Here is an 18992-nt window from a genome sequence, read left to right on the forward strand (position 1 = left end):
TTCAAATAATCATCTTTATTTCATATCGATTAATTATAGCAATAATGAAACTGTCGACCACACACTCTTGAGTGTGTTGCCGAGAGCTTAACCTTTACAGAGGAATCCTGGTTCTTATATAGCTCACACTAAGAATGCTTAGTCATGGCTGGTTCCACCCCTCCCATGCAGATTGGGGGGTATCACAAGCCACTTTGAGTTCATTTGGTGGTTATCTGCACCTGGTGTTGTTTAAATCCAAATTACAGGATGATTAGGAACAATAAGGTGTTTTGTTCTACTCCTCCAGGCTCTCTCTATCTCGATTACACCCACCACATCTTATCTATGGACTGCCAGTTGTAGGTAAATTATCAGCTCAAGCCCCAGAGGCCCAACTCAGTCCCACATAAATAGATGATTCAATGAAATAGATGATTCATCATAGCTATTCAATGCATAAACAGTATTATAACATAATATTGTAATTGATCTACCATAAGCAGTAAATCCTTCACTTCAGACTCATTAAAGAAAAGATCTTCATCCCGTTCGAGGTGAGTAATGGCTGTTCTGATATCCAGAAGCTCTTTTCGGTCGTAAGAGACGGTAGCAGAAACATTATGTGCAAAATAAGTTACAAAAAAAATAGAAACCCCCCCACAAAATAGCACAATTGGTCAGTAGCCATCCCCTCCGGCTTGATTATATTGATGGCTGTTGATAGCATGAATCTGTAACACTGTATTAGCAGGGGCTAATGCGCCCATTACATCTCGATTATGCTAGCTAACTCACTTATACAGCAATCAGACATACAAAAGTACATCACAGGAATCCCCCAATATCTAACAGGTATCACACACACACACACACACACACACACATGTATACAGTGGGGCAAAAAAGTATTTAGTCAGCCACCAATTGTGCAAGTTCTCCCACTTAAAAAGATGAGAGAGGCCTGTAATTTTCATCATAGGTACACTTCAACTATGACAGACAAAATGGAGAAAAAAAATCCAGAAAATCACATTGTAGGATTTTTTATGAATTTATTTGCAAATTATGGTGGAAAATAAGTATTTGGTTAATAACAAAATTTTATCTCAGTATTTGTTATATACCCTTTGTTGGCAATGACAGAGGTCAAACGTTTTCTGTAAGTCTTCACAAGGTTTTCACACACTGTTGCTGGTATTTTGGCCCATTCCTCCATGCAGATCTCCTCTAGAGCAGTGATGTTTTGGGGCTGTTGCTGGGCAACACAGACTTTCAACTCCCTCCAAAGATTTTCTATGGGGTTGAGATCTGGAGACTGGCTAGGCCACTCCAGGACCTTGAAATGCTTCTTACGAAGCCACTCCTTCGTTGCCCGGGCGGTGTGTTTGGGATCATTGTCATGCTGAAAGACCCAGTCACGTTTCATCTTCAATGCCCTTGCTGATGGTAGGCTTTGTTACTTTGGTCCCAGATCTCTGCAGGTCATTCACTAGGTCCCCCCGTGTGGTTCTGGGATTTTTGCTCACTGTTCTTGTGATCATTTTGACCCCACGGGGTGAGATCTTGCGTGGAGCCCCAGATCGAGGGAGATTATCAGTGGTCTTGTATGTCTTCCCTTTCCTAATAATTGGACAGAGGACAGAGGAGCCTCTTAAAGAAGAATTTACGGGTCTGTGAGAGCCAGAAATCTTGCTTGTTTATAGGTGACCAAATACTTATTTTCCACCATAATTTGCAAATAAATTCATTAAAAATCCTACAATGTGATTTTCTGGATTTTTTTTCTCATTTTGTCTGTCAGAGTTGAAGTGTACCTATGATGAGAAATTACAGGCCTCTCTCATCTTTTTAAGTGGGAGAACTTGCACAATTGGTGGCTGACTAAATAATTTTTTGCCCCACTGTATATATATATATATATATACACACACACATCAATAAATGTACATAGTGAACTCGGCACTCGGATTGTAACACATTGTAAATATGAAACAATAATATAGTATTTTTGGCAGTTCTGGCATTTCTGGCGGTTCTCATTATCTTCTCATCTCTGATTCTACTCTTTTCTCTGTATAAATGTACTCATAAATTAAGTGATTTTACTTCAATGCACCTAAACCACTTTCACATCAACTAAAGAGCCATGTACCTTCCCTAACTCTGGTGTATTTCATTATTAGGCTATACTCGCTACTGCAGATTATTATTGGATATTAAGGGTCTTTAAAAGATCTTGAACTGAAGATACAATTGATTTTAATTTGATGGTGCGAATGCTTGTGTGTGTTGCTAACGAATACATCCATTTTATATATAGTGGCAAGAAAAAGTAGCTGAACCCTTTGGAAATACCTGGATTTCTGCATAAATGTAACATAAAATTTGATCTGATCTTCATCTAAGTCACAACAATAGACAAACACAGTGTGCTTAAACTAATAACACACACATTTTTGTATTTGTCTCGTCCATATTGAATACATCATTTAAACATTCACAGTGTAGGTTGGGAAAAGTATGTGAACCCCTAGGCTAATGACTTCTCCAAAAACTAATTGGAGTCAGGAGTCAATGAGACGAGATTGGAGATATTCATTTGAGCTGCCCTGCCCCATAAAAAACAAGAATCCTAGAGTGTCAGCTAAAGACTTACAGAAATCTCTGGAAGACGCTAACATCTCTGTTGACGAGTCTAAAATACGTAAAACACTAAACAAGAATGGTGTTCATGGGAGGACACCATGGAAGAAGCCACTGCTGTCCCCCAAAAAATATTTCTGCACGTCTGATGTTTTCAAAAGAGCACCTGGATATTCCAGGCAAAATATTCTGTGGACAGATTAAACTAAAGTTGTGTAGTTTGGAAGGAACACACAACACTATGTGTGGAGATAAAAAGGCACAGCACACCAACATCAAAACCTCATCCCAACTGTAAAGTATGGTGGAGGGAGCATCATGGTTTGGGACTGATATGCTGTCTCAGGGCCTAGACAGCTTGCTATCATCGACGGAAAAATTTATTCCCAAGTTTATCGAGACATTTTGCAGTAGAATGAGTCTGTCGGCAAATTGAAGCTCAACAGCAGTTCGGTGATGCAACAGGGCCACTCCTTCTGGAGTGGCCCAGTCAGTCCTGACCTCAACCCGATTGAGATGCTGTGGCATGACCTCAAGAGAGCGGTTCACTCCAGACATCCCAAGAATATTGTAAAACTGAAACAGTTTTGTAAAGAGGAATGGTCAAAAATTCCTCTTCACTGTTGTGCAGGTCTGATCCGCAACTACAGAAAACGTTTGGTTGAAGTTATTGCTGCCAATGGAGGGTCAACCTGTTATTAAATCCAAGGGTTCACATCATTTTTCCAACCTGCACTGTGAACGTTTACACGGTGTGTTCAATAAAAACATCCAAATTATAATTGTTTGTGTGTTATTAGTTTAAGCAGACTGTGTTTGTCTATTGCTGTGACTTTATGCAGAAATCCAGCTAATTCTAAAGGGTTCACATATATTTTTGTGTATAACAAACCACTGTTAAACAATATTGTAAATTATGTTTGAAAGCTAAATACATTGATCCATCTGTAATCTGTATCCTAATATCTATCTGTTATTCTTCTCAGAATACATGCCTGTTTGCTCACCGCAGGTTGGTTGTGTTTTTTGCATCTTGCTGCTCTGATTAACTGTCGATTAGAGATGCAGGCTGATTTGTTGATAACGAAATGTAACTGATTCAAAGACCCCAAATAACAAATACAAGTCTAACCTCACTAGCATCTCCAGTCTCCTTTTTTCTCATCACAATAATCCCCTATATTAAATGTATTAAACTTTCACTAGGGTTTAAGAATCCCCAATATTACATTTACACTATAGAGCACCTGTACTCTCTGCAAGGATCCAGGACTCTATGCTAAGGCTGACCCTGCATATTCCAGTACTATCTCTTTGTGAAAATAATAAATACACTTCCAGATATGAACTCATAGTGCACTTTACATAACTCCCATGGTTTATTTCAGAAAAGCTCATTGCTTACAGTCCCTGTAAACTGGGGGAAATGTGACAGGTGAGTTGTATTGTATTGATCTTTTGTGTTATCCAAGACATAGATCTAGGATGGGCAACTCCAGTCCTCGGGGGCCGGAATGATGTCACACTTTTGCCCCAGCTAACACCTGACTCCAAAAATCAACTCATCGTCATCTTCAGTTTAGAATGCAATTAGTGTTTGCTATGGTGAAAAAGTGTTACACCACTATGGACCCCGAGGTCTGTAGTCTCCCATCTCTGATAGATAGTGTACTATTGTACTGTAATGCAATATAACTGTTTATAATGATTGTTGGTTAGTGAGAATCAAAGTCATGATACACTGAGATTACACAGGGTCTTCACACAACCTGCTCCTTGGGTTATTTTATATGGCTATCAGTCTAACCCATCAGTCTAAGAACTCACTGCAGTCGATCCTGACCGCATCCAGAGTCAGCTTCCCTCCGAAAGACACCAAAGGGTTCATGAACGGACTCAGGGGGTTCTGCGGACAGGAGAAGAATCCCATCACATCCAGACCTTCCTCTTCCTTCTCCTCTCTGCCCTCTAGGACGTGTGTTGAGATGTAGTCTACTGTCATATCTGTTCCCTGGGAATCCTGTGTCTGGCCTGAGGAGCCTGACTCCTGGGAGAAGCTCTTGAGGTAGGAGCTCTGGAAGTAGGCTGTTGTTGACGGGTCTGTCGCAGGGATCTGCTGGGGCATGAAGAGGAGGTGTAAGGAGGGGTGAATAGCACCCTCTGGAGTTCCGGAGATGTCAGTGCGCTGTGCTGGGTTCCATGAGCTCCAACTGCCCTCAGGCAGCTCCTGGACCTCCACAGTGTCTGGCTCCTCCTCTTCACTGACACTAGACTCACTGAGGTAGAGGTGTAGGGTCAACTCACCCTGGGGGAAGACAGGAAGGGGTCAGACGAATGTATCACTGTGGATCCAAATAAAATATTCAGACTGTGTTTGTTTGTGTGTGTGTGCGTGCTTGCATGTGTGCACTCGGGCGTCTGCGTGAACGTACCTTCTCTTTGGCACACTCCTTTGCCCATTTGCTGTTGGCAGGATCAGGGACGATATCTGGCATGAGGCAGTGGACGAGTGTTGAGACTCTGAGGAGGAGAGAACATGGAAAATAACCACAGTGAGTCAGGAACAGAGCACACAGTTAATAACACGGTCAATCAATATTTCCATTTCCTTCGAGTATTGCTGTCTAGTGACTCCCCATTAGGACTAGAGGCTGTTCCTGTTCCTAATGTATTACCGTCGTCTTAGCGAGGAGACCTGGTACAGGCACAGCAGGACAAAGAACACCAGGAAGGAGGTGATCCCTACCAGGACCATGGTATAAATCCAGCTGTCTGAAAGCAAACCTACAGTGGTACATAATAAGCACACAGTGTAAACATTATATAGTATAATAAACATAAGCATTCTGTATTTATTGTAACACTTCACATAACTGGAATGATAGTACTGAGAGTGCTTCAGCTAGATTATTCTGAGAAACAGATTATTTTCACTCTTTCTCTCGTTATACTCACTTTGAGGTTTGATGATGAAGGAGTGTCCGGCTCTGGGGCCCTGTCCTGAGGCAGTCGATGCGGTCATCCATAGACGGTAGTACTCAGGGGGAAGGTCCCTGATGGTGAAGGACCTCTCTGATGCTCTGCAGACTAGAACAAAACCACAGGTCATGAACACAGTACACACACACACACACACAATGCACTTTGTGTTTGATAGTTCTTCTCCATACCGTAGTTTCCAACGTCTTTTCCCTCTGAGTTTTTCACATAGATGGTGTAGTTGATGACACAGCCCCGCCTGTGTTCCTGAGGGACCTCTGACCAGGAAACGGTCACTTTGTCCCCCTCCACCACCGGCTGATGGACAGACGGACCCGCGAAAGGTACTACAGGACACAGTCACACCACAAATAGGAATCGAACTCGGGCACTGTTCCATTGATGTGAAACCTTCGGAAAAATGGTGATCTCCTGTTTCCTTACCTGAATCCAAGGTGTAGAAGTCTTCAAACTGGGCCCTGCCCACTGCCTGCTCATACAGAGCATAAACTGCTCCCTCATAGCACTCAAACGGCTTAATGTTATCTACACACAAGAGAGACAGTGGGTGGGGTGGAGATCGAGAGAGAGAGGGAATGAGATCAAGAGGAGGGATCAACTGGCTGTGTCATCACTCAGGGATCCAATAAGATCTAATGCAATGCTAAGCTGGCCATCCATCCGCTACACGTACCTCTAATGACAGTATGGGTTTCATTAGGACCCAGTCTCTTCCACCTGAGCTTCTCCACCTGTCTGCCAACAGGGAACCATTCCAGCAGGTAGCCACTTACTGCCCCATCCCCTGTCCCACTGGCTGCTCCTGCAGTTACAGGCCTCCGCCAGGAGATGGTGACGCTGTGGTTACTGTGATTTCTACACATCACATTCTGAGGGGGCTGGGCTGTGAAGGGAGAGGAGTGTATGACACTGTCAGTAGAGCAGTCACCCTTCCCTGTCAACTACGGTCAATTGGATGTTACATTTATGTCTATGTGGTTTTTAAATGTTAATGGTCTTTTAACTTAAAGAAGCCAAGAAGTGGAACAAATTCTTGCATTTATAGTTTTCACTTTTCTGAAGAGTCTGAATCTTGAATAGGAAGATGGAGGAAAAGGAGGGAAAACGGGGAGGAAATGGAGATGCCTTACCTGCTCTGAGGGGAATGGTGACACGGGCAGGGGGTGAGGAACCTCTGGAGTTCAGGGCGTAGACAGTGACATCACAGCGAGAGCAGGACAGGCCTGAAATATGATTAATGGAGGTGTTGCGCTCAGATTTCCCTGCCAGGGTGTCGTGAACTATCACCTTGTAACCCCTGATCTTCCCTCTGGCCTCTGTGTGACTCAGCCTCTGCAATCAGATTCAGAACCACATATAAAACACAGGCCCACTCCATGGGCAACAATCACAAATGATGCAGTGATAGGATTGGCTATCAGTGTTTTCACCCCACTTCTGTTTCCCAGCATAGAATCCTAAAGCAAGGGAGAATCTCAATTGCATACTCCTCGTGTCTCCTTACTCCTTCTCAAAATCCATCGGAGGAGAAGGTCAAAGGAGTGAGACCTCTGGCTTTCTCATTCAATGGGTTTCGAGAACGAGTATGCAATTGAGATTCTCCCCTAGAGTCTGACTGTTTCTATATCAACATGCCCCTACCCTTGTGTTAGCTTAACATTTAATTCAACTTTATTGTATTGCCCAGGAGCAGCTAAGAAGGCATGCTATCCCTGCAGCATCTCTGCTGGGAGATGAGAGGTGTGTAAGGGATCTATCATTTCTTTTAAACTGCTTGTCTTTTCTGTTTCTTGTAAACTGAAACTGTCACGTGTCTGGCCCAGGTTTCAGTCTCACACATCATTGGGAGGGAGCCTCTCACACCTATGGGGTGAGGTTAGGGGGGGGAGAATGTCACCTCTCAGAAGTGGTCTGAGTTTGCCCTTTACCTAATGCGGCTAAGAAAATTTTACACACCCACATGAAAAAAGGCTACAGTTTAGGACAGAAACAGGAAGAAAGTAACACTTTTTTTCCTAATTACTCAGGTAGAACTAGAGACACCATATTTTATGACAAACAACATATACACTGAGTGTACAAAACATTAAGAACACCTTCCTAATATTGAGTTGCATCCCCCTGCCTTTTGCCCTCAGAAACAGCCTCAATTCGTCGGGGTATGGACTCTACAAGGTGTCAAAAGCGTTCCACAGGGATGCTGGCCCATGTTGACTCCAATGCTTCCCAAAATTGTGTCAAGTTGGCTGGATGTCCTTTTGGCGATGGACTATTCTTGATACACATGGGAAACTGTTGAGCGTGAAAAACTCAGCAGGGTTGCAGTTCTCAACACAAACCGGTGCACCTGACACTACTTTGTTGAAAAGCACTTAAATCTTTTGTCTTCTTGCCCATTCAACATTCTGAATAGCACACATACACAATCCATGTCTCAATTGTCTCAAGCCTTAAAAATCCTTAATGTCCTGTCTCCTCCCCTTCATCTACACTGATTGAAGTGGATCTAACAGGTGGCATCAATAAGGGATCATAGCTTTCACATGGATTCACCTGGTCAGTCTGTGTCATGGAAAGAGCGAGTGTTCATAATGTTTTGTACCCTCAGTGTATATGTACAACAACAAAAAACACAACAGTAAATACTAGTGATGGGAAACCAAGTCTTTCTGAAGCATTTGGGGCTTTCACCAATTCATTACATAGAACTTTTAACATAATGTAAAGCAGCGAGGGTGTCCATATGGAAGTTTTTCCCACAATATTCATAAAATCTCATTGACACAGATTTTCATTGCGGGTGTTAATAGCCTACTAGCTATAATTTACCATTACATGTCGCTGTCAAAAACTGAAATTATCGCATTATTTAGGATGCTTAAGACATACGCTTATACCATACTAAATCAAACAAATTGTTTGAACAATAATGTGTAGAGTGTGGTGTCGTATAAAAACAATTTTCTAAATAATAAGCCTTCACCAGGACTCGACCCCATTCATTGTTTTATGGTCCCTGACTCTACCTGCTTATTTACCATTCAGGTGACACAGTAGAGGTTGGGGTTTGAAAGCAACCTGGAATCGAAGAAAGCACCTTCACGTAATCTGTGGGATCTCTCATTTTGCAAACCACGGTTTGCAAAACCATGTGATCAAACGAAGCTTCGGGCGTCATTGATCAAGCGATAATGATACTTTGTAATGAGCATCGGTACAATGTATTGGATCAGTAGTGCTTTGAAAACTGCATTGGAGCATTGGAGTACCGGTATCCATGTCCCATCCTAAATACTACAGAACAGTCATGTCCACAAAAACACCACCGTGAATACTACAGTATACTAAAGTATTTTTTTCCCATGTGGGAGAGAGAGAGAGTCTGACAATATTAAGACATCTCTTTGAATGCTCACCTTCCAGTACAAAGTGATGGAGTTGTTGGGAGAGTTGGAGGTTGTGTACCACACATCCAGAGCCTTGGCAGGTGCTGTAAAAGAGCACAGGATACAAACTGTTTATTCATTGTAACAGTTAGCTGTGGCTGACCCCGTGTTCTCCCAAAATGGATGTATACTCCCAAAAAGTTTTCTGTGTATTTGTGTGATGTCTGGGGGTTTGGCATCAATAAAGTCCTATTCTATCCATTAAGTTCATAGCTTATATGTACAAGGTCATTTGTGATAGCCATCAGCCATCAATCAGCCATCAGCCTTCAGCCTATTTTGTGTTTTGATAACCATCTGACAACCTTCATTGTGTTTTCCTAAGAACAAGGATGTGTCTCAGACATGACTAATATTTCCTGGAAACAATTATTTTTTAACGTTTTTGCGTCAAATAATACCCTGCCACCCAAAGTGACATATATCTCCAGACTAATGTGATCTGCATCCTGTAAGTCAGCAGACAGGACAAACACAGCATCATCAAGTAGAATTAAGATGTGCCACTAAAAGGCTTCTCTGGCATGAGGTGCTTATCTGGGTTAAGTCAAATTCTTGGTATTCTAAAAGAGGTGATGGCATCTCCCAGAAATTATGGCAAAAATGAGGTGTCCACCTCCGAAAAGCAAACAATGTCTCATGTATCTCTCATGTATTTCACCGGAATAATGTCATCAAGATTAGTGGGTAGCTGCTCATCCTCATAATTATAAAATGGGGAGTTCAGAGTTTTATGTTTCGCCGTCCTATATGATACATGTTGACCTGTCATGCCTAATCTTGTTAAGTTTCAAAATGTGTGTCGTTGTTCAATGTTTTTCCATATTGTTCCATATCTTACTTTTTCTTCAATGAAAAATAAACTCCTCCCTTGATGATCAGGAAGTGAGAGAGGGGAATTTTGGTTGCGGCGCGCACACACACACACCAACACAAATACGCACAGCAGTGGGCCATGTGGCTTACAGAGCAGATGAGTGATGACAGAGAGGGGGGTGAGGTTATAGTGAGGCTACCACACTGTGACTATCTCTCCTACAGGGTGATGGTGTGGTTGATAGTGCTTAGAGGTGCAGATACACTCTCAAAGACACTCTCAAAGACTGTCTAAATACTCCCGAGGGACATCCTTTTCTCATCTTCTACTTCTACATAAGTACTGGTTGTTAAAACAACACATGAAATGAAGAACAGTGTTGTTTCACTGTAAATTAATGAAGTAATTTCACTGAATGAAGGAAGTGTTACCATATTTTGCCAGATGATAAATTATCCAGTACAGGTCTATTCTAAATGTGTGATACCAATCATTATACGATATGATCCTGCTTAGTATTGACCATGAGGAGACTTTGTTGTTCCTCTCAGTATGATGATGTTATGAGGTGTTTCCAGAAACACCTGAAATCTGCTGGCCTGGGATAAGATTAAACCTGAGACACACTTTTCACAATGCTCTATGTGAGTGTAGGTGTATGTGTAGGTATGGAGAGGGACAAGCTTATCTGACAACATCTCTGTGATACAACTCAGCGTAATACAAATCATACTCTGTGGCACACAACTGCACAATAACTTAGTCACAACCAACCAGTACAGTATGCCAAAGGGCATCATTAATAAAGTGACACATGTCAACTGAATCTGTTACTGATAGAGATGTATGATAAAACACCAGTTACCAGGCGTATGTAACTGTACATCCCTGGTTCTGCTATAGATGGGTTAGCTGAGAAAACGATCCGCACACTTCAGTGGGACAGAAGGATGTGTGTTGTTGTGATTCTGGGTGACCGTATAGCTAGCAACAATGACAAGAAACTGCCATGTGGGGAATCTTAAGTGGCTCGTTTGTTAGTTTTATCTTGTTCTGGATACCATGGATACCATGTCTTGTCACGTCTATGCTAATATTGCTCAAATTCTCTATGTATCTAGCCAGCAACTGTAACGATGTACACTGAACAAAAATATAAACACAACATGTAAAGTGTTGGTCCCATGTTTCATGAGCTGAAATACAAGATCCCAGAAATGTTCCATATGCACAAAAAAGCTTACTGCTCAAAAATAAATTGCACAAATTTGTTTATATCCCTGTTAGAGAGCATTTCTCCTTTGCCAAGATAATCCATCCACTTTACAGGTGTGGCATACCAAGAAGCTGATTAAACAACATGAGCATTACACAGGTTCACCTTGTGCTGGGGACAATAAAAGGCCACTCCAAAGTGTTTAGTTTTGTCACACAGCACAATGCCACAGATGTCTCAAGTTTGGACTTTCTGCAGGAATGTCCACCAGAGCTGTTGCCAGATAACTGAATGTTAATTTCACTACCATAAGCCACCTCTAAAATCGTTTTAGAGATTTTGGCAGTAAGTCCAACCAGCCTCACAACCGCAGACCACGTGTAACCATGCCAGGACGTCCACATCCAGCTTATTCCCCTGCGGGATTGTCTGAGACCAGCCACTTGGACAGCTGATGAAACTGAGAAGTATTTATTTCTGTAATAAGGCCCTTTTGTGGGGGAAAACTCATTCTGATTGGCTGGGCCTGGCTCCAAAGTAGGTGGGCCTATGCCCTCCCAGGCCCACCCATTGCTGTGCCCCTGCCCAGTCGTGAAATCCATAGATTAGGTCCTAATACATTTATTTAAACTGGCTGATTTCCTTCTATGAACTGTAGCTCAGTAAAATCTTTGAAATTGTTGCATGTTGCATTTATATTTTTGTTCAGTGTATTTTGTTAGACAACAAGTGCATATTGTGAAACTTTATTCATGCTTTCAATAAACATTGGAGACGAAGTATAGTTAACATGTTGTCAACAATCTAAACCAACCCTGTCTGTTTTGTCCAATAGTGGCGCACATTCAGCTTTGTTGCTAAACAACCAGCATGTCTATAAAGGCCATCTGCAGGACCAACAAATCACCCACACAGTGCAGTATTAGTGTTCTTACCCTCCTCCTGTGTCCAGTTAGAGGCGGGTTGGCTCCAGTCACTCCAGATGCCTCTCCTATGGCTCAGTCTGACCCTGGCCTTGAACTCATACTTCGTGTAGGGCTGCAGAGACACAATGGACTGGTTCCACACTGAACCTGCCTGTGAGGCACAGCAGTCAGAACACAGTATTACTTTTATAAGACATGTATCACACATTTATTAAACAATTATTACACATTCATTACACAATCATAAGACTTGCATGTGGGGGGCTGCCAAGGCAGACAAGGCATGAGAGGACTACTAAAAAGTGAAGACATGTAGATGCTTGACTGGCTTTGGCAGTCTAGCATCTCGGAACAGCAGGAGGCAGGGATCTGCAAACCCCAGTCAAATCTGCCTCGGCTTCTGACTCAGCCGAGAGGTCTTGTGATTTAAGCACAAATCTTACATGTGAGGTTGTGTCTTGCAACGCTTCTGCAACTCAACATCTAGCAAAGCAGCATTGGATTGTATGTGTATAATGGTCAATACCCAGTCAGTTCCTTATATGGCAGGTGATGTTTACAGTGCGTGGGTGACTGTGTGACAGTGGTTCTTACGGTGTGTGGGTGTAATATCCATGGTCCTGGTCCCTGGGCGGTTCTCTGCTGGACCTCCAGGAGCTGAGCTCCCTGAGCCCCATCCACCCTGACATTACAGCCCAGCGACCAGCACTCTACCTGGGACACAGCAGGGGGCAAGGGCTGCACTATAGAGAGAGAGAAAGAAAGAGACAGAGAGAGAGAGAGAGAGAGAGCGAGAGAGAGAGCAGTCAAAATGGACAGGGATACACATAGGACAGTTAGTACGGACTGAGAGAGTACAGTAGTGGATGCTTGTGGTTAGAGTGCAGAGAGCACCAGTGATATATCACCAGTGATATTACTCACCCAAACCTGACGAACATCTAGTACTCATCTAGAATGCATCATAACTGCTACACTGGTCATTTCTAAAACAAACGTTAGGTGGATAACATAGCCTAGTAGTCAAATGACCAAAGCGCCCTCTAGTGGCCTCGTGGTGGAATGTTATTCATATTTTTCATAATTAATAAACGTTCTTCAGTGTTTGTATGTCGAACGGTTCTGTTTGGTTTCAGTCTTCTGTATATTAAGTGTAATGGGATGCAAAAAAAATAAAAAATAAAGCAATGATTGCTAAATGCATAGATACAGTTGAAGTCGGAAGTTTACATACACTTAGGTTGGAGTCATTAAAACTAGTTTTTCAAGCATTCCACAAATTTCTTGTTAACAAACTATAGTTTTAGCAAGTCGGTTAGGACATCTACTTTGTGCATGACACAAGTAATTTTTCCAACAATTGTTTACAGACAGATTATTTCACTTAAAATTCACTGTATCGCAATTCCAGTGGGTCAGAAGTTGTCATGGCTTTAGAAGCTTCTGATAGGCTAATTGACATCGTTTGAGTCAATTGGAGGGGTACCTGTAGATGTATTTCAAGGCCTACCTTCAAACTCAGTGTCTCTTTGCTTGTCATCATGGGAAAATCTAAAGAAATCAGCCAACAATTGTAGACCTCCATAGGTCTGGTTCATCCTTGGGAGCAACGCTTGAAGGTACCACGTTCATCTGTACAAACAATAGTACGCAACTATAAACACCATGGGACCACACAGCCGTCATACCGCTCAGGAAGGAGATGCGTTCTTTCTCATAGAGATGAACGTACTATGGTGCGAAAAGTGCAAATCAATCCCAGAACAACAGCAAAGGACCTTGTGAAGATACTGGAGGAAACAAGTACAAAAGTATCTATATCCACAGTAAAACGAGTCCTATATAGACATAACCTGAAAGGCCACTCAGCAAGGAAGAAGACACTACTACAAAACCGCCATAAAATAGCCAGACTACGGTTTACAACTGCACATGGGGACAAAGATCAAATTTTTTGGAGAAATGTCCTCTGGTCTGATGAAACAAAAATAGAACTGTTTGGCCATGATGACCATCGTTATGTTTGGAGGAAAAAGGGGGAGGCTTGCAAGCTGAAGAACACCATCCCAACCGTAAAGCACGGGGTGGCAGCATCATGTTGTGGGAGTGCTTTGCTGCAGGAGGGACTGGTGCACTTCACAAAATAGATGGCATCATGAGGATAAAAAATTATGTGGATATATTGAAGCAACATCTCAAGACATCAGTCAGGAAGTTAAAGCTTGGTTGCAAATGGGTCTTCCAAATGGACTATGACCCCAAGCAAACTTCCAAAGTTGTGGAAAAATGGCTTAAGGACAACAAAGTCAAGGTATTGGAGTGGCGATCACAAAGCCCTGACCTCAATCCCATAGAAGATTTGTGGGCAGAACTGAAAAAGTGTGTGCGAGCAAGGAGGCCTACAAACCTGACTCAGTTACACCAGCTCTGTCAGTAGGAATGGACCAAAATTCACCCAACTTATTTTGGTAAGCTTGTGGAAGCCTGCCCGAAATGTTTGACCCAAGTTAAACAATTTAAAGGCAATGCTACCAAATGCTAATTGAGTGTATGAAAACTTCTGACCCACTGGGAATGTGATGAAAGAAACAAAAGCTGAAATAAATAATTCTCTCTACTATTATTCTGACATTTCACATTCTTAAAATAAAGTGGTGATCCTAACTGACCTAAAACAGGGAATTTTTTACAAGGATTAAATGTCAGGAATTGTGAAAAACTGAGGTTAAATGTATTTGGCTAAGGTGTATGTAAACTTCCGACTTCAACTGTAGGTGCATATTTCCTCATATAGGTGCAGAATGATCAAAATTGCATAATCAGTGTTATATTCTTTTTAGTTTTTTGCAGCTGCCATACCAATGTGGTCGAGTGTGAAGTTGAGGGTGGTGGACACAGCAGAGCCCAGCTTGTTGGAGGAGCTGGCCCATACGGAGTATTCAGTCTGGACAGAACCAGACACAGGGAAATTAGCTGAGACTAGACCAGGATCAGACCTGGAACCAGAACCAGGGTAGGATACAGATCCTGCTGTGCTGTTACCAAACACAGCTCTCACCCTGAAACACATGAAACACATACAAGTCATCCACAACTTACTATACAGTACACCTCATCCATACCAACTGGCTTTTCTATCTCAAGTCATCCACAACTTACTATACAGTACACCTCATCCATACCAACTGGCTTTTCTATCTCAAGTCATCCACAACTTACTATACAGTACACCTCATCCATACCAACTGGCTTTTCTATCTCAAGTCATCCACAACTTACTATACAGTACACCTCATCCATACCAACTGGCTTTTCTATCTCAAGTCATCCACAACTTACTATACAGTACACCTCATCCATACCAACTGGCTTTTCTATCTCAAGTCATCCACAACTTACTATACAGTACACCTCATCCATACCAACTGGCTTTTCTATCTCAAGTCATCCACAACTTACTATACAGTACACCTCATCCATACCAACTGGCTTTTCTATCTCAAGTCATCCACAACTTACTATACAGTACACCTCATCCATACCAACTGGCTTTTCTATCTCAAGTCATCCACAACTTACTATACAGTACACCTCATCCATACCAACTGGCTTTTCTATCTCAAGTCATCCACAACTTACTATACAGTACACCTCATCCATACCAACTGGCTTTTCTATCTCAAGTCATCCACAACTTACTATACAGTACACCTCATCCATACCAACTGGCTTTTCTATCTCAAGTCATCCACAACTTACTATACAGTAAACCTCATCCATACCAACTGGCTTTTCTATCTCAAGTCATCCACAACTTACTATACAGTACACCTCATCCATACCAACTGGCTTTTCTATCTCAAGTCATCCACAACTTACTATACAGTACACCTCATCCATACCAACTGGCTTTTCTATCTCAAGTCATCCACAACTTACTATACAGTACACCTCATCCATACCAACTGGCTTTTCTATCTCAAGTCATCCACAACTTACTATACAGTACACCTCATCCATACCAACTGGCTTTTCTATCTCAAGTCATCCACAACTTACTATACAGTACACCTCATCCATACCAACTGGCTTTTCTATCTCAAGTCATCCACAACTTACTATACAGTACACCTCATCCATACCAACTGGCTTTTCTATCTCAAGTCATCCACAACTTACTATACAGTACACCTCATCCATACCAACTGGCTTTTCTATCTCAAGTCATCCACAACTTACTATACAGTACACCTCATCCATACCAACTGGCTTTTCTATCTCAAGTCATCCACAACTTACTATACAGTACACCTCATCCATACCAACTGGCTTTTCTATCTCAAGTCATCCACAACTTACTATACAGTACACCTCATCCATACCAACTGGCTTTTCTATCTCAAGTCATCCACAACTTACTATACAGTACACCTCATCCATACCAACTGGCTTTTCTATCTCAAGTCATCCACAACTTACTATACAGTAAACCTCATCCATACCAACTGGCTTTTCTATCTCAAGTCATCCACAACTTACTATACAGTACACCTCATCCATACCAACTGGCTTTTCTATCTCAAGTCATCCACAACTTACTATACAGTACACCTCATCCATACCAACTGGCTTTTCTATCTCAAGTCATCCACAACTTACTATACAGTACACCTCATCCATACCAACTGGCTTTTCTATCTCAAGTCATCCACAACTTACTATACAGTACACCTCATCCATACCAACTGGCTTTTCTATCTCAAGTCATCCACAACTTACTATACAGTACACCTCATCCATACCAACTGGCTTTTCTATCTCAAGTCATCCACAACTTACTATACAGTACACCTCATCCATACCAACTGGCTTTTCTATCTCAAGTCATCCACAACTTACTATACAGTACACCTCATCCATACCAACTGGCTTTTCTATCTCAAGTCATCCACAACTTACTATACAGTACACCTCATCCATACCAACTGGCTTTTCTATCTCAAGTCATCCACAACTTACTATACAGTAAACCTCATCCATACCAACTGGCTTTTCTATCTCAAGTCATCCACAACTTACTATACAGTACACCTCATCCATACCAACTGGCTTTTCTATCTCAAGTCATCCACAACTTACTATACAGTACACCTCATCCATACCAACTGGCTTTTCTATCTCAAGTCATCCACAACTTACTATACAGTACACCTCATCCATACCAACTGGCTTTTCTATCTCAAGTCATCCACAACTTACTATACAGTACACCTCATCCATACCAACTGGCTTTTCTATCTCAAGTCATCCACAACTTACTATACAGTACACCTCATCCATACCAACTGGCTTTTCTATCTCAAGTCATCCACAACTTACTATACAGTACACCTCATCCATACCAACTGGCTTTTCTATCTCAAGTCATCCACAACTTACTATACAGTACACCTCATCCATACCAACTGGCTTTTCTATCTCATGCATTTTCCTTTTCTTCTTTTCTCTTTTTCTTTCATTCTCCGTATTTGAGTCTGTATGGTGAAAAAACTATACTGAGCAAAACATAACAGTGACAAGTCTGTTTTTACTTAAACGTGTCGTTGTCTTGCCATAGAAACCATATTGGGTTGTTGGTAGCAGAAGTATGCTTGACCATGCTCTGCTCTGCTCTGCTCCAACATGTGAGAGAGACAACCAACCCTGCGATTCCTCAGCTCCTTATTAAAGCTATGATATGGTGCATGGCATACTGTCTGTCCCTTTCTCTTTCTCTTCCAAACTCACCAGAGCTCTGAAGTGGTTGTCAGGCGAGTTTCCCTTCCTCTCCTCCATGTACACATCACCTCTCCAACTGGACCTTTCTGGACACAGGTTACATTTTCTGGCAGGTCAGGTGGGTCTGCAAGGTAACCATGACAATACATCAACAACACAAATGGACGTGGTCTGGTACAAAGTGTTTTTCTCATTGTGCTTTGGACCAGTAACCAGCATGTGATGGTATTGTTCCTTTAAAGACCACTGACATGAGTTAAATGTGTATCATTTAAACTTGCACCTCCGACACAACTGTTAGAAGTGCTGACACTGACATGGGTTGAACTAGTTAGTAGTCAGACTAGATGGTCCAAGAGGTATAGAGCAGACTTTATAATGCAACTCCTCCACCACATGTTGTACTTAAAGACTACTTGATGAAAAGATGTCACACTGCATATCTGACTGGCTAATTCAGGGAGCGGTGTTCTCCTTCATGAGTGTCAAAAGGCACAAGTTGTTTTTCTCCATCTGTCCCATTCAGTTTGGTTTCACACCCCCAGCCCTATAGTTATTCTGGTCACTGTTGACACCTTGTTTTGTATGGCAGAGTGCTCTGGTATTGCGGAGTGCTATATTGCAGAGTATATACTGTTCCATACTTACATCCAGTATCAATATCGAGTCCACAAGGCTCAGGTTCTCCTTCACACAGGCAGGTGTACGTTGTGTTTTTACTTATGTTTGTCACGTTGAGGAATATAGTTGTAGAGTTGAAGCGCTGTATTTTCTGTGTTTTCTTCTTGTCGATGTGCATTGATTTGGAAGCTCTGCAGCTGGCCTGATAGGTACAGAACACCTGGAAGCTGGAGCCCAGAAGGACCAGGTCCCCAATGCTGGATGATGCAGTACATGGCTTATCAGCTGGAGGCACAACAAAACGACAAAGAAAACTCTTGCTATCTCACTGGGGAATGACAGAGGAGTAAACTGGAAGTTAAAAATTGCTTTAGCAGCATTGTCATAGAAGCGGAACAGAAAACACAACAGAACAAGGGTCTCCAGCACTGGTTCTGGTAAGCTACAGGGTGTGCAGGCTTTTGTTCTAGCCCTGCAATAACACACCATATATATTATATATTTGTAGAATCAGGTGTGTTTGTGCTGGGCTGGAATAAAAGCCTGCGCTCAATACAGTCTGT

The 18992-nt window shown here is 42.1% G+C and overlaps 1 protein-coding gene across 2 annotated transcripts in view; it reads right to left on the reverse strand.

Annotated features, from left to right (window-relative positions):
- LOC139409308 (interleukin 12 receptor, beta 2a) overlaps window positions 1-18992 on the reverse strand; it is a 19984-nt gene continuing 992 nt past the window's right edge. Inside the window, exons 3-17 of one of the 2 annotated variants that reach the window (XR_011634390.1) lie at window positions 18457-18714; window positions 17818-17932; window positions 14890-15089; window positions 12625-12773; window positions 12040-12181; window positions 9042-9115; window positions 6756-6957; window positions 6299-6508; window positions 6049-6150; window positions 5796-5951; window positions 5581-5712; window positions 5301-5409; window positions 5058-5145; window positions 1845-4930; window positions 1-943 (exon numbers count right to left, since the gene is read on the reverse strand). Coding sequence is in view for 1 of the 2 variants with exons in the window: in XM_071154252.1 (XP_071010353.1) it covers window positions 4436-4930; window positions 5058-5145; window positions 5301-5409; window positions 5581-5712; window positions 5796-5951; window positions 6049-6150; window positions 6299-6508; window positions 6756-6957; window positions 9042-9115; window positions 12040-12181; window positions 12625-12773; window positions 14890-15089; window positions 17818-17932; window positions 18457-18714 (2432 nt within the window). In the remaining variant the exon portion in view is untranslated. Of the gene's footprint in view, window positions 944-1844; window positions 4931-5057; window positions 5146-5300; window positions 5410-5580; window positions 5713-5795; window positions 5952-6048; window positions 6151-6298; window positions 6509-6755; window positions 6958-9041; window positions 9116-12039; window positions 12182-12624; window positions 12774-14889; window positions 15090-17817; window positions 17933-18456; window positions 18715-18992 lie in introns of those variants that run through there. The other variant, XM_071154252.1, reaches the window with a different exon arrangement.

This window comes from Oncorhynchus clarkii, chromosome 5 (genome assembly GCF_045791955.1).
Source record: "Oncorhynchus clarkii lewisi isolate Uvic-CL-2024 chromosome 5, UVic_Ocla_1.0, whole genome shotgun sequence".
In the NCBI taxonomy this organism is placed as follows: domain Eukaryota; kingdom Metazoa; phylum Chordata; class Actinopteri; order Salmoniformes; family Salmonidae; genus Oncorhynchus; species Oncorhynchus clarkii.